The sequence below is a fragment of the Motacilla alba genome, chromosome 7, assembly GCF_015832195.1.
Source record: "Motacilla alba alba isolate MOTALB_02 chromosome 7, Motacilla_alba_V1.0_pri, whole genome shotgun sequence".
Lineage (NCBI taxonomy): Eukaryota > Metazoa > Chordata > Aves > Passeriformes > Motacillidae > Motacilla > Motacilla alba.
Window position 1 is genome coordinate 27,103,846 of NC_052022.1, and position 13,508 is coordinate 27,117,353.

The 13,508-nt window shown below is 37.9% G+C and overlaps 1 protein-coding gene across 3 annotated transcripts in view; it reads right to left on the reverse strand.

The window, feature by feature from the left end:
• AOX1 (aldehyde oxidase 1) overlaps positions 1-13,508 on the reverse strand; it is a 55,749-nt gene that overhangs the window by 37,713 nt on the left and 4,528 nt on the right. For all 3 annotated transcript variants that reach the window (XR_005257552.1, XR_005257554.1, XM_038142371.1), the window contains exons 5-17: positions 12,962-13,088; positions 12,055-12,116; positions 11,379-11,459; positions 10,468-10,548; positions 9,262-9,406; positions 9,000-9,092; positions 7,162-7,313; positions 6,829-6,922; positions 6,021-6,130; positions 5,048-5,232; positions 3,764-3,926; positions 2,430-2,522; positions 291-460 (exon numbers count right to left, since the gene is read on the reverse strand). Coding sequence is in view for 1 of the 3 variants with exons in the window: in XM_038142371.1 (XP_037998299.1) it covers positions 291-460; positions 2,430-2,522; positions 3,764-3,926; positions 5,048-5,232; positions 6,021-6,130; positions 6,829-6,922; positions 7,162-7,313; positions 9,000-9,092; positions 9,262-9,406; positions 10,468-10,548; positions 11,379-11,459; positions 12,055-12,116; positions 12,962-13,088 (1,556 nt within the window). In the remaining 2 variants the exon portion in view is untranslated. The remainder of the gene's footprint in view (positions 1-290; positions 461-2,429; positions 2,523-3,763; positions 3,927-5,047; positions 5,233-6,020; positions 6,131-6,828; positions 6,923-7,161; positions 7,314-8,999; positions 9,093-9,261; positions 9,407-10,467; positions 10,549-11,378; positions 11,460-12,054; positions 12,117-12,961; positions 13,089-13,508) is intronic.

Consider the following 13,508-nt stretch of genomic DNA (forward strand, 5'->3'; position numbering starts at 1 on the left):
AATCTTGAAGTCCACTTGCACTGCATGGCTGAGCACTTTGTGGAGGTAGCTAGGCTAGCTCTGGACTGGTTTGTGGACCAGGAACAGTTCTCCCTTACTAGTACAGTAAAATGGGGTGAGACACTTAAATCCTAACAAACCTTTCTACTAGTGCAACAATGCTGCTTCCAGCATGGATTTGCCTGCAGGTATCAGGCATGCTGTTCTATACACGCATAACTCAGTCTCTCTAAAAACCTCAGGCAGCAATTCATGATAGTGCTTTCTTCAGGTCCACTTTGAACACTTACACAATCTTAGCATGAGCTCTGGAACTAGTGACAGGAGCCAGGAAAAGCTCCCCATCCACAGAAGGAAGGTCATCAACGTAGACTGCTTCACCAGTGGCATGCTTTATCCCAGACTGGTGCATAACGGGCCGTCCTACAGGGTCCTGGGGAGACTGGCTCGGCTCTACGTCCTGTACAGTCAGAAACACACACCCAGCACCCCCAGTTAAAAAAAGAACAGTCCTGTTACTCTCCCAGTGATCAGAAAATTAGATGAATGAACAACTGCTCATAGTATCATCTTCTGGTTCAATATTGAAAGATATGTGGCTGCAGGAGGTGACTGCTGCTCCTGGGGATTTCTTTCTCCTCTTTTCTTCTCTTAAGGACCCTTCAGAGAGCACCACACAGGTTGTTTACCTGGATTTTTTTCCTTAATTATTTACATCAAAGTAACAAACCCAGCACTTTTTCAGAAGGACATTTTCCTCCCTTACTGAATAGTGTAATGAAGCTTTGATAATTTTCTGACTTATTCTCACAAGATTCTGCTCCGAATGTTACCAGTGTCAGGTGGTGCACTGTGAGCTATATGCAATGATTCCTAGGATTTGTCTTCCTCACTAAAAGAGTGCAACTGATCACGTAAATCAGTGAGAAAATACTGCCGAAATATTTGCTTCCCAATTATCTCCTTGCACCTGTGTATGAATTTAGTGTCTTATTAATCTTTCTTTATTAAGTTTTTTTATTAATTCAGTGTTTCCAGTTAAATCTGCCACATCAACTGATGTTGCCAACTTCCAGAACACCTTTCCAATTTTTGTGTCAGTATTCATACTAACTTTTTCCTTTTCTACATTTAGAATTAGTTAATTGCTTACAACTTAAAATGTTTTTACTTCTAAAGCTTCCAGCACACAAGCATTCAGGCTACACACTTCTGCTTCCTGCACTTTCTGGCACACCGTCTGCTATTGGCACAAAGTCAAGAACAAACACTCTTCACTTGACTCTGACGTTCCTCAAATGGATGTCTCAGCCAAACCACTTCAACATTTCCACCACAGAATGACAACATATTTGGATTTCAGGATAAGCATTCTTTTTTTAATCTTGATTTTAAAAGCTTAATGTCCAAATGAAGGAGTGCAGACAAAAAGTATGGCCTTTCAAAATCTAAATAGAAATTTAAAGTAGAAAAACTCAGATTTTCTGGGTTTCTATATTTCTATTGCTCTGAGCCAATTGATCTGAGTAACAAATGGTTTCAATTTCTGATGTTCAGTCACTTTATTACATATGAGGAATAAACTGGGGAAAAGTCATAAAGAAATAGTCCCCTTGATCCTGGCTCCTCTTACTGCCTCTTGCCTTTTTTTTTTTAAATAAGACTAATAATAACAACTCTGAAAGAAACTTAAGATAATAATTTGAACAAATTTGAAGTATATAAAGCTAATGTTTTTCTAGGGAATATCCAAAAATGAAAAGAAAAACAATATTTACCTAGATTTCACTTGAATTTCTCTTTAGGTTTTCAGAAGTTGGTATTTTGACTTGTGTATTGAGGGTGTCAAAATATCAAAAATCCTTGCAGATGTTTCCACCATGAACTATTTATATGGTGAGCTCAGAAAATACCAAATGTGTTCTTTGCTGCTCTCTACTGTTGATTTACTGTTGAGGACAACCTGCTTGTGTTAATTTGAGCACACAATCATCACACACCATCTTGACTCCTAAATCTACAGTAAGGCCTTAAGAGTCCCCAGTCCCCTGAGGATCTTGAGACAACAATGTTACAGTGTATGTATACTATACCTGGGCTTTTCAATCTTTTTTTTTTTTTTTTTTCATTTCTTTCTAACTGGCTTGCACACAGCACACATTGTCAGACACAAGCAGTCTGACAATGGAGTTTGCTTAGCATATTTATCTTCGAAGAACTGTCTAGAAGAAGTGAGTACACCCCAGAATCTATTTTTACAAACAAGGATTCTCTAAATGAGATACAGTTAAAATCAAGCACTCAAAGCCTTTTGCTTCCAGTCCTTTGGAAAATCTGAACCTGACCTTCACACCAAAGCCCATGTTTGAACTGTGACTTTTTACCTAGTCTTATAAAGCACAAAACAACATCAGAATGAAATCACTTGCCTGATATATTTGGATACTCTGGGGCATTCTGGTTTTGAAATCTTGTAGGATACTCCCATATTCCATAGGTATGCCAGGATAATGGCAAGGATCCTGAAAAGGAAGTGAATTACTACTAAAACTCACGTTTTGAACATTACAATTAGAAGAGCCAACAACCAAAATCAAACAAAATCTTTATACAGGAAATGCTTTCCAGGCTCAATCTAGAAAGGCCCTAAAACAACAATCTGAAAACAATGTAGAGGTTTTAGATGACACTAAATAATATTTTAAAATATATTGGATTCAACAAATATGTTTTTTAAAGCAAGCAACAAAGTAGGGACAGACCGAAGAGCTTTGTTTTGAGGTCTGATCAAAAGTGGCTGAGAATCACTCCTGGTACTAAACAATTACTTAGTAATGGCAATTCAGAGGAAAGAGCTCAAGGTAACACAGAAGAAAAATGAAAAAGACATTTTTCTCTGTAAGAACATATTTAAGACAAAAATAAAAAAAGTAAATTACACCTAGAATGTCTTGGCAAGTGAAACTTTAGTGTCCTCATCTCCCAGTCAACAGCTCATGCTAAAAGGAGGGTTGGATTAATATCTACAGTTTTTTTCCAAAGCCTTTATTTTTATTTCACCTATTTGTGTTTTGAACTACAGAGTAAGATCTCTTGTATATTGTCTTTGGGTCTGGGAGCTTGATACTGTTATGTTGTTGTATTAATATTGCTCAAATGTCTTTTAAAGTCTTATGTGCAAGGTAAAGATATCTGAGCATCTAAAAGTTAAATGGGCATCTCTCCCTCAGTCTCTTTGGGAGTTAAACACTTAGGTTATTGTGCAGCTCCAAGCACCAAAGACAATGATTTAGCACACTGTACAAATTGCAAGCACTAACATATAGCAAGAACACCCCTTTTATTTGCTTGCACAAGAACAGACATGAGGGACACCTGGTTTGCTCAGCCTGGAGGAGACTCAAGGGAGATGCCAGTGAGGTCCTCAACATCCTCACAAGGGAAGGTGGAGGGGCAGGTATTGACCTCTTCACTCTGCTGACCACTGATAGGACTGGAGGAACTGGCATGAAGCCAGGAGGGCAGAGCTTTAGATTGCACATCAGGAAAAGATTTTTCACCCAGAGAGTGTTTGGGCACTGGAACAGGCTCCCTGGAGTAGTGGTCACAGCCCCTAGCTTGAGTTCAAAAAGCATTTGGACAATGCTATGAGGCACATGGTGAGACTCCTGTGGTGTCCTGTGCAGGGCCAGGAGTAGGACTCCATGGTCCTGATGGGTCTCCTATAACTCAGTATATTCCATGATTTTATGAACTAATTTACCATTGTCTTCAATGACTGCGATACTTCCAGGAAAAATCTGTAGAAGAAACTGACCATCAAAGTTTTCTTATAGTCTAAATTTTCATCACCAGCTGAGCCTGGAAGAGCAATTTCTTTAAGAACTAGTCTGCATGCTTCATCCAACATTTGTTCATTCCAGTGTCTGTTAGGAAGAATAATAGATTCAATCAGACCAGGACTAATAAAAAAAAAATACCAATTGCAGTAATATCTGTACCATCGACCACAGACATAATCCTGCTCACAATGAAGCCAAAATATTGATTCTAATAATGCCTGCAATTTTTAAAATGGTATAGGTCAATGTTACTCACAGAGCTGAGCTCCCATAAATAAGCTGAATTAAGTGCTATACCAGCACTTTAAAATAAACAAATACATAAACAAACCCTATTACAGCTTTAAAGCTGCTTTAGCAGTCTTACTGATTCTCACCATATTGCAGATACTATCCTATACTTGAAAAAAAGTAGATAAATATATAGATGTAAAATGTAGATCCTTTCAAGGGATGTAATTAGCTGTTACATTTTCTGAAAGCACTGTCTTCTTCAAGTATCTCAACACTGTTAATTTTCCATAGCTACACGACTGCAGATATTAAAATATTAAGTCTGTTAGACTAAATTTAATCATGTTAAGCATCAAAAAATAGTCAGCACTTCAACTAATAAAACAGTTGCATATTAAATAGCAAAAAAGGCCACTAGGGCTTCATTTAGTGTTATTTTTATGCTGCTTGAATTTGCAATCTTTTTCCTTCAAAACTTGGAAAGGTGCTGCAAAGTGGGAGGGAAAGTCAGGGACTAATTCTAGAGATTATTGGGACCTTGTAGATGAAGAGATATTGAAAAGGTGAAGACTTGACTTGTGCTTCTAACAACTAAAGTTCTCAAACTTTGTATCTTTTAGATACAAACTGGAGGACTCAAGAACACTGATGAAAGGATTATCAAATGTATGGGGTACAGAGTAATTTACCCATCCTTGGGTTTAGGTGCACAACTGACTGATGCATACCTCACCCACTTATCTCACAGGTCATCTCTCTTATCTCTGCATAATTCACAGTGGAGTTGCACTTCACGTACAAACTCCAAAATGTAAGAATCCTAGAAAGTCATCTTTAAGGCTTGATCATTCACTTGAACATACAAAGCATCAGGCAAATGAAATCTTTCTGTATGTTCATGTCCCAAGGAACATGAACCCGAGCTTTCCAAGTCCCTTTGCTCAGAGACACACAAGACAAAGAAATTTTACCTTCCAGTAAGTGTCCAACAGGTTTGTTTTGCACAGACTGTTGTTGAGACAACACCTCCATAGAAAATGCTTAGATCCTTTATAATGTCTGTACCTTCTTCAAAAAGGACCCTCATCCCAGCAGTGGTTATTGGAAGGGCATTTTCCCGTCTTGGTGCTTGTCGAAATGCAGAGACATACTCCCCCTGAGCAAGATCACAAAGAGTGCAGACATGTAAGTACCTGAAAGCAGAACTTGTTATTGCACTATGTGAAGCAAGAGAACAGAAAATGAAAAGCACAAATTCAACTTCCTGAGTATTCAAAACCATACACTTTCTTCTTTTGACCTTGCAGTAGCTTTACCATCTTTGATTTTCTAGCAGCTCATACCCAATCCTCCATCACCTACACAGTTCAGATGACCTAGATAACTGGAAGACAGGGATTTTGTGGAGCTGTATTTATAACAAGACCGTAAGTTTAGAGGCCTCAAGGTATTGCCAAACTTCTGTATTCAGATAACATAATCCATAACTCTCTTCTAAGACCCCATATCCACTCTTGAAAACCCAGTATCAGTTAAAGACTATTATTCAGTTCAGCAACATTTACAGAACCACCACGCACACATCCAATCTTATCTCATTTTAAAGAAAAATCCTTAGGAGATGACAATGCTTTACCTATTCGATGCCAGCCATATCACAGGTGAGCAGCCTGCCTGGGTGAGCATGATGGCAACTTGTCCAAGACCCCTTTCCATAGGGGATTTAGACAATTGCTATTGCCCTCATCATTTTAGGGCTAACTTTTGTCTGAATATTACTCTTAATGCAGCACTGCCAACTATCTGCTGAGTTGTGTTTTTTGGCTGAAACTGGGAGGTAGTATGGCACTGAAATGAATAAATGTAAGGAATGCCCCTTCTTGCTATTTATTTCGTGAGTCTTTAACTCTGCATAAAGCAAATCTAAACAAACTAATAACTTACCTTCCTAGAATAGGGAATATGGATGGAGACCAAGATCTCTTCTGGTGTAATGGTATTGTTACCAACTCCATCTGCAAAAATATCACTTACAGGAATCTGTCGCTTTTGTCCTAAAAAAACCCAAAAACCAAAAATTCAAATCCAGAAAATTCCCTAAAATTGTGCAATTCACACAATATCAATAGTATTTTAATTAGCAAGAAATACCTGCTGTCTTCCTGACTAAATAACCACTACAGAGATTACATAAAAAACTATCAGTGACATGTTCTATAAATTCAAATGGTTGCTCCATCTTCCATAACATAATATCAGACTCCTAAAAAAGTACCCAGAGGTCAACCCCCATTCTGTAATCCTCCCTTCCAACACTGCCATGATGATCCCACCCTCAATCCTGTCAATTTATTCCAGATCTCTGCAGCTGCTGCCATAACTACCCTTCATTCTAAAACATACAAAATGAGGAAGTAAACTGATTGGTAAAGAACTGCTGCAAAAGAAAAAAATTAGTAGGAGGGTGGGATTTTTGTCATTTAGGTTTTTGGCTCATTTCTTCTTTTCTTTGTTTGCTTTTCCCCTGAGATTCTGTACATTTCCAGGAGTCCAGAAAGGAAAGAGAGAAAGAAATAAATGCTACTGTTTTTTGATATTTTATTCTGAAAGTGATCATATTTGTTATTCTATGATAGATATTATCAAAGTTAAAATTTTCAGAAGGGAAGATGACAAAATTCTGCAAGGAACCTAAATCTCTAAGAGCCCTTTGAACACTTAAATGCTACAGAGACAGGCTAGCTCCTCCTACCTCTTGAAGCCAGATTGAGCATGCAGTTGCTGGCTGCCAGAACAGGATTCAAGTCTGAGGTTGATTTTCTACTTATGATGTTTCCACCAAATGACTTGAAAAAATAAAGTAGTTTATGTTACCTTTCTCTGCAATTGTCATATTATGTCAAGTGACAATATGACATGCAAACTATATGTACACTTATATGTATTGAAAGCTACGAAAAGAGGTATTGATAGAAAATTCATGGCAAAATCAAAATCAGAAATGCAAGTTCTACATGTGGTCAGGACCAATTTCACCTTTGTTACAATTTTTTCAAACTGTCATTGCAAGTAATTCCCAACATACAGCAACATTTCTTATCTGTTCTCCGCCCAGAGTTCTCAATTGCTGCAAGATAGCACAGAAAACCCTTGTCTTCTCTTCAGGGAACTTGGCCATTGCATTTGTCAAGATGTCTTTCACTAGAGAGAGGCTGCAGGCAGCTCCCAGAGTTAATCCTGTAACCAAAAGATTACGAAAGTGTAACATGTGCATTGCTTTATTGCCTGGGTTTTAAAGTCTTCAGACTGTAGAGTTAGGACAGCTCATGTGAGCTAAGGCAGATAAAAGGAGAGGGGCCTTTGCATTTTAAAGGAACTGGAGCCTTTCATTTCAGGAGACTGAGAGTAAAATCCCTAGAAATTATGAAATAGAACTAATACCTCACCTCTTCTGCTGAAAAGGAAATCCCTTCTCTGCTTCCAGCTGCACATCCCAACTGCTTCCCTTGCACCTTGCTTTGACTGAGTAAACATTTAGGAGACATTTCACACAAAGGTGAGTCAGCTTCCAAATGCTTTCGACAGACTTCCTATTTTTAAGCATGACTTTCATCCTAATTTGATCTTGCTCGGCATATATACATTCTAGTTATTCTTCTAAGGTGGGCGTAGGTAGCACTGGCAGCAAAAACCCAAACGGTCCTAACAATGAAGACGGTATCATTTTTCCCACTAGGCAGAGAACTCATATGCATTTACTTGAGAAGTTTTTGTAAGATTATACTTCTAATTTTTTGTAAATGGTACAGAGTTCCCTTCTATTAAAAATATTTATTTATATAATAAATGAATGTTTTCAATGAATACTGGGATTCAAGTAAATATATAAATGAAAATATAAATAAATTTAATGAATTTTAAAAAAAAGTATGTAAAGAAAAATGTAAGTAAAATGTGTACTTAAAAGAAAAATTTAATCAAAACATATTTTGCATTTAAATCTGATTAAAGAAAGGAAATGCTATTTCTGGATGGCAGACTAAACTGCATAACTCTTGTTTTAGAACTAGTCAGTCTCACCTTCAAATACCTAGGTTTTATTTACACACTTTAAAGAAGGAATAAGAATTATCCCAGCTTCTTTTCAATTCCTAGCTACTTTTCAGCTAAGAACAACCTAGTCTTTGAACAAAACTGGATGACTGACCAGAAATAAAATAGATATTCTGAATACAATGACAGACCTATCAAACACAGCTTACCACTTAAAAAAAGTGGCTTCAGGCATATATCAAGTAATTTCATCAGATATGACTTTCCTTGAAAATGTGGCTATAAGTTACTACAAGATAATTTTTATTCAATTACTTTAGACTATTATAGTAAGTTGAGACCTGTTCTAGTTGTAGTTCTAATCCACCAGAAATTATTTAAAACCCAAAACCTAGTCTAACTAAAAAAAACCCCATGCTTATTATAAACATGTAAGTTGAGGTACAGAATTTTTCACCTATTATAATTAATGCTGTTATGATTGAGAACAAGATTAGTTAATGCATATCAGTGATGCCAGTTTAATCACAGCCTTTCTTCTAATGTAACTAAGCATGCCACATGCTAACTCTCCCTGTGGTTCTGTGTGGCTCTCTCTCTGCCATTCAGCAAATCCTGCACGACTGACCACCAGAACCAGTATTACCAGTATAATCAACCCCACACTAAGGCCCAAGATAATACTGCTGGTCAGCTCTGCACTGCCTCATGAAGACAAGGCCATCCTGCACTGTCTTGTTGGCAACAGCCTCCTTGACCTGGGAAAGAGCCAAGCATGCTTAGGAAGGAGCTGCTCAGCACTCTGAAATGGTGCAGCATTCCTTACTGCAAAGAAATCTTCTATTTCAGAAAAAAGTAAAGTCTACTGACCATCGTTTGTGTATTTCAGCACATTCAGATCAGGGATCCTTGCAGGAGCAATAAGAACTGGATGGAACACACCTCTGAATTTCATGTCAGGTCCTACGAGACAGGAATAGACTTAGACAAAAGGTTTTCCATAACGACCATTCCCACATACTAGAATGTAAGCTTAGGGGTGAAGATGCAAAAAGAACAACAAACATAGCCCCAGTCCTCTCATGGCACACTGGAACTAAAGCAACAGGAGATGTTCTGATCACATACATACCCACACTGGTGTTCCCAACCACAAGAGGAGCTTTAGGGTGGGTGGCTTTCAGATCCAGCAGTTCATCCAAGCTCACAGGAGAAATCCATGTTACTCGCTCCCCACGAAAAAACAGAGTTCTTTTTGGTTGATTTTCTGCCATTCTCTGATGGAGAAACATGGCAGATTTAAATATTTAGACATACAGACAGAAGTGAGGTCTAACAGACACTAGACTGAAAGTCAAAAATGTTCTTAAACAACAGAAATTCTACATAATCCTTTAAAATTGGACAAAAAGGGGACAGAAATGTTATGCTGGCTAATGTTTGCACAGTGGTGAAAGGCAAGACTGTGTGCGTGAAATGTCTTCAAGTAATTCCAACGGGCTAATAAACAAGAATGGTAATAAACAGTCCCGTAGTAAAAGATGTAGGGATAGATCCTGCAATTGCTAAAACTGTTAGAAAAGGGATAAAAAATATTTAGGGAGGTATCTGCCCACTTAGCTTACTTGGAGAGCACCAATGGCACTGACAGCAGCATCCCCTTCTAGATTATGCATGCACTTAACTGCCTAGTGCTGTTCTAGCACTGTTACTGATCACTTGGAAACAGCTTGTGAACCAGTGCTGGTACAACACACAGCCAAGAACTCCTGTCCTGCAGGTATCAACCTTTCTTCAGAAGCAGTCAGCTAACTACAGAGAATCTGGCTTTGAATCTCTGCAATGGTAATAAAGTAAAACAAACAGCTTTCAGTTTTTCTAGGGCAAATACTGCTGTCAATAATTAAGGATGCCTAACACTTTCCATTCCAGCTGTTTATATCTTTGGCATGCCTTAATCACTTGAGCTAAACACTCTCTGATCTGGGTGGCCATCTGAGAATACACTAACAAAACTATTAAGCCACAAAATTGTTTTCCATCATTAAAAATTGTTTGCCATTCAGTTTGCTGCAAAGTGTTTGTATCTTCAGCTGCTGGACTAAAAACCCAGTTTAGGTTGCTTCTTTATCTTCTCACCTAACTGTGCAGCTTCACTTTCCCCCTATGACTTTTTTTTGGGATGTGAATATTCAATAAGCTGACTGGGCAAAAAAGCAAAAAGGAGTATAATAACATTAAAATGTTTTGACATTTCTTCTGATGAATTACTGCTAAACAGGATTAAGACTTTATTCTGAACAGACCATCAGAATAGTCTATAAGCAGCAAAAGGTACCATTAGCTCTGGAGGGAATATGAGCTCCTGGGTGGGATCTAAGGGCTGGAATTCATCTGTTGAAACCAGGCTGGTGGACACCTAAAAAAAAGAAAAGCAAAGAACAAGAATTTTCTCTCATCATTAATTTCATACAACAATAATAAAAGCAAAAGCAAAGCCAAACCAATAGCCTGCCACTGGAGTCAGTAAAAAAATTAGTCATTTCGTTATCATTTGGATTTGTTTTTAAGTCACCATGCATCATTTGGAGGTGCTGAGGTGAAAGAAGTATTCATAATATTTTCTTAAATTTTACTGCTAACACAAATGACAGTGCAAAAGCAAGCAACCGAAGGACTAAGTAGAGGCTTCCTGTAGTTCTACTATAACAAAGTAGTTTCATGCCAACCTAAAGTACTCAAAACCCAAAGAAGTAGATCAAATGTTACTGAAAGAAAATTAAGAACAAGGTGAAATATTTGTATAGATAAGAGGTTTCACATAAAATCACAATCACAGCTCTAATTTTTAAGAGTGGATCAATTCTTCAGAGTCAAGTCAGCAGTTTTCCTAAGAGACCAGTACTTAGAGCATCAGTGACCATTGATTTAAGCAAATTTCACATATGGCCTAATGTTTTTCACAATATAATTCTCACTGTATTGGTAGAGCTCAGACTACGAATATTACTGAGCCTGAAGAGCTGTTCAAATCTCAGCTCTGGAGATCCAAACTACCTTATATGAACTATCTGACAGAGATGGTCCTGCCAGAGCCTCCTCATACAAATATAAACATAGAATCCTCAAATTTTCAAAATATTTCAAAATGTCTTGTGAGGAATAATAAAATATTGTATTTATCAAATACTATATGCAATATTCTAAGTTTTATATTGAAGTAGGGTCAGTAATATATTTAAACTTTACCTTCTCTTCATTGTCAAACAAATCATCTTGCTGATCCAAGCAACATTTTCCATTTGCTTTCCTTTGATAACAAATGGATTCCTAAAACAGGAAAATCCCATTAGTGAAATACTGCTTAGAATGGCAATGAGTTAAAGCTCCTAAGAGTGACTCTGTATTTCAATAAAGTTCTAGATGAAGTTTAATAACAAGCCGAATTAGAAGGATTAAGTGTTAAAGGAGTGATTTAAAATAAGTTATTTTAAGTCATCAAATGTCAACATCCTAAATACAAAATAATTCCCACTGTGTAGAATTCTTTTGACACTGTGAGAGCAGATGTAGATGGTCTGTATTGTTTCCTTTACCAACTGTTCACTCCCATTTCTCCTCAGTAGGTTTCTGACACATTGCATTGCATGATAAATTCTAAGAACGTGGACTGAAATTCTGCTTTTACTTGTGCCAGTACTAACCCACAGTAAACCACATGGAGTTACTTCAGATTACTCTTCATAATCCAGGCGAGACACCATATTCATTTGTGTTTATCAATTTTCTAATGGGTTAGGCCATTTACTCAGAATGACATCTTTAAACAGAGGGAAGGGATGATCTCAGTGAAAATCTTGATGGCTTGTATATGCATATACACTGATGGCCCCAATCTAGCACTCCTATCACCACTACTTCTTACCTTACAGAAGGTTTTACAGGCATCTAGGATTGGCCTGTATCCAGTGCAGCGGCACAAGTTCCCTGAAGGAAGGAAATCAGTTAGAAAAAGCTTTGCTCTAAAGACGTGGCTTTAGAATGTCATGTCTGTATGTGAGTCTTGTGTTTTTGAAGCTCAAGGAGAAGTGTTAGCTCTCAAAAAGACAAAATAGAACAGTGTCACAAGACTTAAGACCCTGTAGCTCCTGACAAAAAATGCTGTTGTTTTAAGGGGAGTATGAAATGGTGGAGATCTGCACTACAGTGAATGCTGGCTACAGCTCAGTATGCAGGAGAATAAGAGATTGTACAGTATTTTTCACCCACTCAAAGTGTTGTTCTCTTCCCCCCCGACTTTTTTTAAGAGGCGAAGGAAGCTAAAATTACACCTCTAAGCTCACTGCACAGCAACAGGAAATGTCTTCAGCTCCACTGCGACTCTAGAGCACAAGAGAGTACATTTTACCTACAACAAATGCTCACACTTTCCCTTAGGGAAGATAGTCTGCATCTCTCTGCTTTATCTGTTTTAATCCTACTGCAAAGGGCCTGTCCTGCAAGGGACCTTGGAAATGCTCAGATGCAGCTGCTTCTCCAATATGACATCATTTTTGCACATCTGATTTTAAGCACTTCAAAAGACACATATGGGGATGTTTTAAACACCTGAAACAATCCACAGCTCAGTGTTTCATTTTCCAGGATAAAAGAATGACAGGGAATACGAGGTCTCCATTCAGTAGCAACTCTTCTAGGAAGCGCAGTTTGTAAGAGTACATCCTCCATGCGTGCAGACACGTATACTCACACAGACAGGCACTCACACAGACAAAGCACCTGAAGAAATACTTCAGGAACACAGCTGCAAACTAGCAAGTGGCAATATTTACCAGCCAGAGCTGCAATCATCTGCTCCGAAGTTGGTTCTGGGTGGTTTCTTAGCAAAGTGTATATGGACATCACCATTCCAGGGGTGCAGAAACCACACTGGGAGCCATGGCACTTGGCAAGTCTTTCCTGAAATGAAAGACCTCAAACAATACTCCTTCCAGCACTCAACTCCATTCTAATGAATGCTCTCTTAAATGGGAGATACCATACACAATGTTGCCTTTGTAATAAACCAGACTTTTTAAGTAAAACAATTAAATCAATATCAAATGAAAAATAATTATTTTGGGTGTGATGTTCATGCACATGTTACTAAAGAAGCTAATTAACCTTCAGTGGACTTCTGTCTTTTTTGCACTTATACTAAAATATGAGCCAAAGGGACATTGTCCAAGATGTGTCATTAGCCCAAAGAGAGCAAAGCCTGATCCACTCCAACAATCATTACACACCAACTGCTTAATCAGACTGTCAATATTAAAGTAAGATCCAACATCAGCCTTGATCAATCAACCACCAGAAAACAATGCTGGCCTCTGTTGTCTC